We start from the raw sequence: 9,216 nt of genomic DNA on the forward strand, positions 1-9,216 counted from the left end.
GCCCCCCCCCCCCCCCCAAGCATCCATTTTCTCCAGGGGAACTGATCGCTTTAGTCGGGAGATGAGCTGTAATTCCGGGAGATGCCCAGGTCCCCCCTGGGGGCTGGGCCGAGCTGAATGATCCCTCGTAGCTCTGACAGGGCCTCCCAACATGGCTCACTTCTGGGCTGCTGAAGCCCCCTAGTTTGGCCCTGCTCACAAACTGTAGTCCCTCTAAACTGAGTTAGTGGAGGAGGAGGAGGAGGAAATTGGATTTATACCCCGCCCTTCACTTGGAGTCTCAGAGCGGCTGACAAACTCCTTTCCCTTCCCCTCCCCACAACAGACACCCTGTGAGGTGGGTGGAGCTGAGAGAACTCTGACAGAAACTGCTCTTTTTCAAGGACAGCTGTGCCCGAGCTTGTGACTGACCCAAGGTCACATCAGCAGGTGCAAGTGGAGGAGTGGGGAATCAAACCTGGTTCTCCCAGATTAGAGTCCGCACACTTAACCACTACACCAAACTGGCTCACAGCTTTTTAGCCTCCGGCTCACACGTTTTTGTCTCAGCTCCGGAAGGACGGCTCCGGAGCAAACTAATTTTTGTCTGAGCTCAGGAAGGAGGGCTCCAGAGCAAACTCACTTATGCGGTAGCCAAATCGCTCGCTCACAACTCCAATGCTGGGAGCTCACAAAGTAGAATTTTTGCTCACGAGACTCCACAGCTTAGAAGGAGCATTGCTCACAGATCGCGCTTGGGATCCTGCGACAGAGAGAGAGACACAGAGAGAGAGACACAGAGAGAGAGAGAGACAGACAGACAGACAGAGAGACAGACAGAGAGACAAGAGCCAGATAGTGAATCTGTGGCACAGGTGAGCTTTGAGTTCCGGCCTCTACGGCTCACGCAGCTCAGTTCTCTTGGCTCCTTTGCTGTGCTTGCTCCTAACAGGCGTGTGTGAAATCTCGGACGTGAGCGCTAATGTTCTTTTAGTAGGTCATCTGCAAGGCGGAGACGCAGGTGTTGTTGTTGGTGGAATGGGCTGTCAGGCTGCTGCAGGGTTTCCAAGGCAAGAGACGTTCAGGGGTGGTTTGCCTCGGCCTGCCTCCGCGTCGCGACCCTGGGCTTCCTCGGTGGTCTCCCATCCAAGTGCTCACCGGGGCCCACCCTGCTTAGCTTCCCAGATCTGACAAGACTGTGCTAGCCTGGGCCATCCAGGACAGTTGCAGAGACAAACAGAGCTGGTTGGCCATTGCCTGCCTCTGTGCTGCGACCAGGGGTCATTTCGTAGAAAAAGAGGTGCGGGAGCTCATTAGCACAACTCATTAGCATAACTTATTTGCATGTGCCACACACACGCTGACATCACCGGAAGTGTGTCAGAAGGCAACACCCACCGCTCAGGCTCCACTGGACTGTTTTGGATTGCTAGCTATTGGGAGGGGGGGGGAACGTGCAGATCTGTCCTCACAGAGGAGGGAGAGCTTGTACCTGAATAAAACTTGTTCTTAAAGGTGCCACTGGACTGTTTTGGACTGGGGGGCCAGGGGGGAGGCACTGCAACTTACCTGGCTGCTTCTTGCTCTGACTGAGGGCTGCTGGCAGCAGGGGGTGGGGCTTGTTGCATGTGCCCGCCCCCTGGGCTCTTTACTGCCGGAGCTCCGCTCCTGTGCGCTCCTGCAGGAAATGACCCCTGGCAGCGACCCTGGGCTTTCTCGGTGGTCTCCCATCCAGGTACTAACCAGGTCCGACCCTGTTTAGCTTCTAAGATGTGATGAGATCGGGCTAGCCAAGTCCAGGTCAAGCCAAGAAAGGCAGTTTGATTAAGCTGGGCCAATCCTGTGGAAGGATGGGCAAGTTGTCCTCGGTGTGGGTCTGCCTGGGGTTTGCCAGGGGGTGGGGAACAGGAGGGTAAACAGGAGGGTTGATAGCAGAAGGCAGATAGGTGGGAAGGGAAAGAAACCAGGAGGTAAGGACAATAGGGTGAGGCAGGGCTCTTTTTGTAGCAGGAACTCCTTTGCATATTAGGCCACACACCCCTAATGTAGCCAATCCTCCAAGAGCTTACAGAGCTCTTCTTACAGGAGCTACTGTAAGCTCTTGGAGGATTGGCTACATTAGGGGTGTGTCGCTTAATATGCAAATGAGTACCTGCTACAAAAAGAGCCGGTGAGGTTAAAGGTCCATCCAAGAAGCTCATGGGAAGTTGAGAGCCTGGTGTTGTCTGTCCCCCTAATCGTACTCAGATAGACCGTGTCTGAACATGGAGGTTCCATTTAGCGGTCATGGCAAATAGCCATGGATGGGCCTGTTCTCCCTGATATTGGTCTAATCCTCTTTCTCAAGCCACCTGACCGTCCCATCCCCACATCTTGTGGCGGTGAGTTCCACATGTCGTTGCTGCATTGTGCCAAGGAGGTTTCCCTCTGTCCCAAATCCGCCGCCTGTCAGTTTTGTCGGGAGAGCCCCCAAGCACTCCAGTCTTGCGCCCGGCCCAGAGACAGGATGCCGGGGATCCGACCTGGCGTTGAGAAGAAGTACGTGAGGGAGTCCGTTCGCTTATCGTGGGGCAATTTAGAAAAGGAGGGTGTCGCACGGGGGACGTGCGTCAAAAGTCCAAGACTCTCCCGTGAGAACAGGCAAGCTGGAGTGAGGTCTGTGTCGTGTCTAACTCTTTTCTAATCTTTGCGCAGTGTGTCAGATCCTGCCCAAGGGGGTGGTTTCAGTTCTGGGCCCAGCTTCCAGCCCAGCCTCTGCTTCTATCGTCAGCCACATCTGCGGGGAGAAAGAGGTGAGTGCACCTTCCTTATCCATGGGCTATGCATCTCGTGGGAATGGGTTGTTGCCTCGTCCCCAGAAGCGGCTTTTTGCGCCGCGCTTTTCTTTTCCTTTCCTTTAATCTAATAAAAGCTCTGTGATGCATAGATCTCGAGCGGCGAATAGTTACTGTGAATCATTTATTACTCAGTAGACAAAAGGAACTCCCCACTTCCAGTTGCTGCCAGAGAAAGGAATTCTCTTCTCCTTACCTTACAAGCACGGGCTTAGTTAAGGTTGTAAGAAGAGTCCTACTGGATAAGAACAGTCATAGAATCATAGAATGTTAGAGTTGGAAGGGACCTTGCAGGTCATCTAGTCCAACCTCCTGCACTCTGCAGGAGCATAGCTGAAAGATAGCCCTACATATCTACAACATACCCGAAAGATATCAGTGTCGTATTTTCCACTGGGGCTAGTCAAATAGTGCCAGGAGGCCTACGAGCCAAACCAGGCGGCCAAAGCCTTTTATTGCCTCCCTGTAATTGCCTCCCTCCTTTTATTGCCTCCCTGTAATTGGCATCCAGAGGTACACTGCCTCTGAACATGGAGGCTCCATTTAGCTGCCATGACTCATGGTTGCTGACGAACCTGTCCTCTGTGAATTTGTCTCATGCCATTTGAAGCTAGCAGCCATTGCTGCATCTGATCCGATCTAATTTATTACCAAGAGCCAGTACTGGCAAAAGCCAGTCAAACAGTACAATTCTGATACAAGAGAGATTAAAACAGGAATAACATAGCAATAGTATAAAAACATTAACAAGATACAATTAATAAAATTAGTAAAATAAAAGGATAAGGATAAGAAGAAGAGAAGAGGGAAGAGATTGGATTTATACCCTGCCCTTCACTACCCAAAGGTGTCTCAGAGCGGCTTACAATCTCGTTTCCCTTCCCTTCCCCTCCCCACAACAGGCACCCTGTGAGGTAGGTGGGGCTGAGAGACCTCTGACAGAAACTGCTCTTTTTCAAGAACAGCTCTTATCAGAACTACCGTTTGCCCAGGGTCATCCAGCCAGGTGCAAGTGGAGGAGTGGGGAATCAAACCCGGTTCTCCCAGATTAGAGTCTGCGCACTTAACCACTACACCAAAAACACCGTTTTTTCAGCTGAAAAAAGTTTGTTTCTTAATAGCTAAGAAACAAAATTTCGCCACAGCGTAAGTCACTGAACATCGCTGCATCCAGTGGCAGTGAGTTCCACAAGTCAATTATGCATTGGATGAAGAAGTCCATCTTTTTGTCTGTCTGGAGTGTTCTGCCCATCTGGTTTGTTGGGTTCCCTCACCTGCTGCTGCTTTGAGAGATGAAGAAAAACTATTCTCTCCTCCTCTGGTTTTCTCCCCTTTATTCATACCGGGCATAATTTTATAAACCTCGATCCTGTCCTGCTTATAAAGCCATCTCCCCTCCCCTCCCAAAACTGAAGAGCCTCAAGCTCCTTAGCCTTCCCTTGTAGGGACAGTGTTCTGACACCTTGATCGTTCTGGTTGCCCTTTACTGCCCCTTCTCTACCTCGATGATATTCCCTTTGAGTGGGAACCACGCCGATCAAAAAACACACTTGGGGCGATTTCTCACTAGAGCTGCCTCGCAGCACAGCGCCGTTTGCCCTGACACAAAGATGTCAATTTCACACCCGAAGCTCCGGGGCTGCATTTTGACTCGGGGCTTTGCCCGATTTCCTCCGCAGTTTCGTGATCCTGGTTTTTGAGGATCATGAAACTGTGGAGGAAATCGGGCGAAGACTCGGGGCGTGTGAAATTGACATGTTTGTGTTGGGGCAAACGGCGCTGTGCTGCGAGGCAGCTCTAGTGAGAAATCGCCCTTGGTCAAATGGCTGCACAGAGCCGCCTCCTGCCAGCAACTGTGGCTTATTCTGTATTGGCTCTTCCCTCCGTCGTTTAACGAAACCGACGCTGGAACATAAACCCCCCTCTGCATCGCATGCCGCTTTCCCTTCCTTTGACCATCGGGTTTTAGGGTACCTTCTGCATAGATTTATGGCCGTTCAGGGGTGACTTTGCAGTCCATATGGCGTTGCCCCGAGGCATTTGAATGTGTGCCGTGATCAATGTTCCCTCTAAGCTGAGTGAGTGTGAGCTAGCTCACAGTTTTTTAGCCCTTGGCTCATACAGTTTTGTCTCAGTTCAAGAAGGATGGCTCCAGAGCAGACCAATCTATGCAGTAGCCAAATCGCTTGCTCACAACTTTAATTCTAGCAGCTCACGAAGTAGAATTTTTGCTCACAAGTCTCCTCAGTTTAGAGGGACATTGGTCGTGATGCAATGCTCCCTCTAAGCTGTGGAGTCTTGTGAGCGAAAATTCAACTTTGTGAGCTACGGGCATTTAAACTTGTGAGCGAGCCATTTGGCTACCGCATAAATTCGTTTCCTTTGGAGCCCTCCTTCCTGAGCTAAGACAAAAATGTGTGAGCCGGAGACTAAAAACCTGTGCGCTAGCTCACACTCACTCAGCTTAGAGGGAACACTGGTTGTGAGTTGCACTTTCCCCTCCCAGTTGAGAAAATGTGGAGCGAATGCTAGATGCAGAATCGCCCTGGGACAGAATCCGCAGCTCCAGAAACACAGACTGAGTTTCGGGAAGTTAAAAAATACCCGGGCAGTTTCTGCTTGAAGGTTAGAAACAACCGAGGGCTTGGGAAGAGCTTTCAGTCAAGAGGAAAAGGCCTTTTTCACTCACTGCCACTCTCGGGCTCTTCTCCACACACAGACATCCCCTCCCTTTGTCTTACCACCTCTACTTATCACTCCCATTCTTCTCACTGTGGCTCAGTGGGAAGAGACTCTGCTTGGCATGCAGAAGGTCCCAGGTTCAATTCCCAACACCTCCATTTAAAAGGATCAGGCAGTGGGTAACTTCGGCATGGCCGTTTGTTAGCCGCCTCGAGCTGTATATTGGATGGGGCGGGATAGAAATCCCAAAAATAAATAAATAAATAATCTGGGAGAACCAGGTTTGATTCCCCACTCCTCCACTTGCAGCTGCTGGATGACCTTAGGTAAGCCATAGTTCTCTCAGAGCTGTCCTTGAAAGGGCAGTTCTGGAAAGAGCTCTCTCGGCCCCACCTACCTCACAGGGTGTCTGCTGTGGGGAGGGGAAGGGAGAGGAGGTTGTAAGCCGCTCTGAGACTCCAAGTGAAGGGTGGGGTATAAATCCAACCTCCTCCTCCTCTTCTTAGTACACAATACTGACCTTGATATACTAAGGCAGCTTGGTGTGTGTGTTCTCGTGGGTCTCTCAGTTTGTGACCGAAAAGAAGAAACAAAAATTCTGCAATCCACTGAATGTGTTCAATTACAGGGCAATTAATAATAATAATAATAATAATATAAAGAGCTCTCTCAGCCCCACCTACCTCACAGGGTGTCTGCTGTGGGGAGGGGAAGGGAGAGGAGGTTGTAAGCCGCTCTGAGACTCCAAGTGAAGGGCGGGGTATAAATCCAACCTCCTCCCCCTCTTCTTAGTACGCAATACTGACCTTGATATACTAAGGCAGCTCGGTGTGCGTTCTCGTGGGTCTCTCAGTTTGTGACCAAAAAGAAGAAACAAAAATTCTGCAGTCCACTGAATGTGTTTAATTACAGGGCAATTAATAATAATAATATACTTTATTGTCATTGTACATAGTACAACGAAATTAAGGTGCAATCATTCGGTGATCTACAAGCATACTCATATACACTCACACAACCATACTCATATACACTCACACAACCATACTCATATACACTCACACAACCATACTCATATACACTCACACAACCATTAGGGTTCACATTGCAACTTAACCACCCATGTCAACAAAACCACCAAATTCCAATTCATACAGCATTTAAAGCAATAATAGCTCTCGAATAAAAACTGTTTTTTTAATCTGTTTGTCCTTGTTTTGATTGTCCTATATCTTCTACCCGAAGGCAGCAGTTCAAACAGGGAGTGTTCAGGGTGTGACAAATCCTGCAGAATGTTCTTTGCTTTTTTCAAGCATCGAGAACTATACAATTCCTCCATGAGTGGGAGAGGACAGCCAATAATCTTCTGGGCTGTGATGATAACTCTCTGGAGTGCTTTCCTCTCCACAGCCGTACAACTGGCAAACCAGACACAGACACAGTATGTTAAAATGCTCTCTATTGAGCAGCGATTGTGCAAGATCATGTCAAATTTGCATGATTTTGTGGCGTTACAGAGTTTGGAGATTTTCCTGTCCTGCAAAATCTGAGTTCCTTCAGTCGAGGATTTCGATCCACCCGGACCTGTCAACCATGGGATAGGAAGAGAGAAAATTCGCTCTCCAACTGACTGACCCTTTTTTCCCCTGCCTCCTCTAGATCCCCCATATTAAGGTGGGTCCCGAGGAGACCCCGAAGCTCCAGTACCTTCGTTTTGCCTCCGTCAGCCTCTACCCCAGCAACGAGGACGTCAGCCTCGCCGTGTCCCGCATTCTCAAATCCTTCAACTATCCCTCGGCCAGCCTCATCTGTGCCAAAGCGGAGTGTAAGGAAAAGGGGGCAGGGCTCCGGGGCGGGGAGGAGGGATTGATAAGGGGCGTTGCCCTGCCACAGGGAAGGTTGTGGCCAATCAGGTTGCACAAAGATGCAAGTCAAGGGATGCGTCTGTAACTTGGAACCTCCCCCGTAAGCAGAGTTCCCTCCTTCTAAGTCCATTGAAGTCAAGGTACATAGTCCAGGGCTCTTTTTGTAGAAAAAGCCCCGCAGGAACTCATTAGCATATTAGGCCACACCCATGACAGCACAGCTCATTGGCATATTAGGCCACACCCCCGTGTTACCAGAAGTGTGCTCATCCAGCCACACCCACCTTTTGCTTCTTATTCTGCTTACCTTGTTTGTTGTCAAAACCCAGGGCTTTTTTGTAGCAGGAACTCCTTTGCATGTTAGGCCACCCACCCCTAATGTAGTCAATTCTAATGAGTTTCTGCTGTTGGGTGTGGCCTATTATGCTAATCGGCACCCGGGTCTTGAACTGCTGAACTACTGACCTTCCACAGCCTGCAGTTCAGCGTCTTAACCACTTGAGCCACCGCAGCTCCATACCCCTAATGTAGCCAATCCTAATGAGTTCCTGCCACTGGGTGTGGCCTATTATGGTGTGGCCTATTATGCTAATGAGTTCCTGCTGGGTTCCTGCCCAAAAATAGCCCTGTAACATAACTCTGTTTTAGGAGAGCTTTTTTCAGGCCGCTTCCACCCAGGTTACTTGCTCTAGACTTGGGAGCCAGCCGGAACTCCGTTCCTGCGCGTTCCTGCCCAAAAATAGCCCTGTAACATAACTCTGTTTTAGGAGAGCTTTTTTCAGGCCGCTTCCACCCAGGTTACTTGCTCTAGACCCTATGTTGTTAGGGAATTCTTTAAAAAAAACATTTATTAGCTATCTTTCTTCTTTACGGAGCTCGTGGCGGCTTATAATATAGATAAAACGCATAAAAATAGAATATATGAAAAACATAAAACTCCCAAAATTTAAAATCTCAACTCAGGACTGCAAGGAAACCTGACCAAGCGCAGTCCTAAGTAAAACCTTTTTCACCTGCCTCCAAAAGATCAAAAGTGAGGGGGCCAGGTACACCTCCCCGGAGAGGTTGTTCCATAATCTTGGGGCTGCCACCGAAAAGGCCCTGTGTTGTATGCCCACCAAATGAGGTTTTTTGATTGATGGGTTGGTCAGGAAGGTTCCTTCCTATGATCTCAGTTCTTGGGCAGAAGCATATAGAAGTTGACGGTCCGATAACCCAGTCCCAAGCCCTGTAGGACTTTAAAGGTAAAAACCAACACCTCCGATTGGGTTTGGGGGTGGATTGTGTAATTGTTGTAGTATCTACTTCCCTGTAGAACTTCCCTGCATTCATGGGTTTGCTCTGCAGAGCTCCATCAGTGGCTATTAGCCACAAGGGATAGATGAAACACTCTGTCCGGGTCAGTGGTGCTCTGTCTTCTTGGTGGTTGGGGGGGGGCACAGTGGGAGGGCTTCTGGAGTTCTGACCCCGCTGGTGGACCTCCTGATGGCTCCTGGGTTTTGGCCACTGTGTGACACAGAGTGTTGGACTGGATGGACCATTGGCCTGATCCAACACGGCTTCTTCTTATGTTCTTATAGATGGAACACTCAGTCTTGGGCAGTGATGCTCTGTCTTCTTGGTGCTTGTGGGGCAACAGTGAGAATGCTTCTGGTGTTCGGGCCCTGCTGGTGGACCTCCTGATGGCCCTTGAGTTTTGGCTCCTGGGTGACACAGTGTTGGACTGGATGGGCCATTGGCCTGATCCATCATGGTTTCTGTTATGTTAAGAGAAGAGGTCCATCAGTGGCTATTAGCCACAAGGTATAGATAGGGGCTCTGGGGCAAGTGATGCTCTGTCTTCTTGGTGCTTGGGG

At 49.8% G+C, this 9,216-nt stretch overlaps 1 protein-coding gene across 1 annotated transcript in view; it reads left to right on the top strand.

Moving 5' to 3' along the window:
- Nucleotides 1–9,216, top strand: part of GRIK5 (glutamate receptor, ionotropic, kainate 5) — an 81,953-nt gene that overhangs the window by 19,819 nt on the left and 52,918 nt on the right. The window contains exons 3-4 of the mRNA XM_015409384.1: nucleotides 2,674–2,771; nucleotides 7,155–7,320. Of these exons, the coding sequence (XP_015264870.1) occupies nucleotides 2,674–2,771; nucleotides 7,155–7,320 (264 nt within the window). The remainder of the gene's footprint in view (nucleotides 1–2,673; nucleotides 2,772–7,154; nucleotides 7,321–9,216) is intronic.

This window comes from Gekko japonicus, unplaced genomic scaffold, assembly GCF_001447785.1.
Source record: "Gekko japonicus isolate JY-2015 unplaced genomic scaffold, Gekko_japonicus_V1.1 scaffold745, whole genome shotgun sequence".
NCBI classification, from domain to species: Eukaryota; Metazoa; Chordata; class Lepidosauria; order Squamata; family Gekkonidae; genus Gekko; species Gekko japonicus.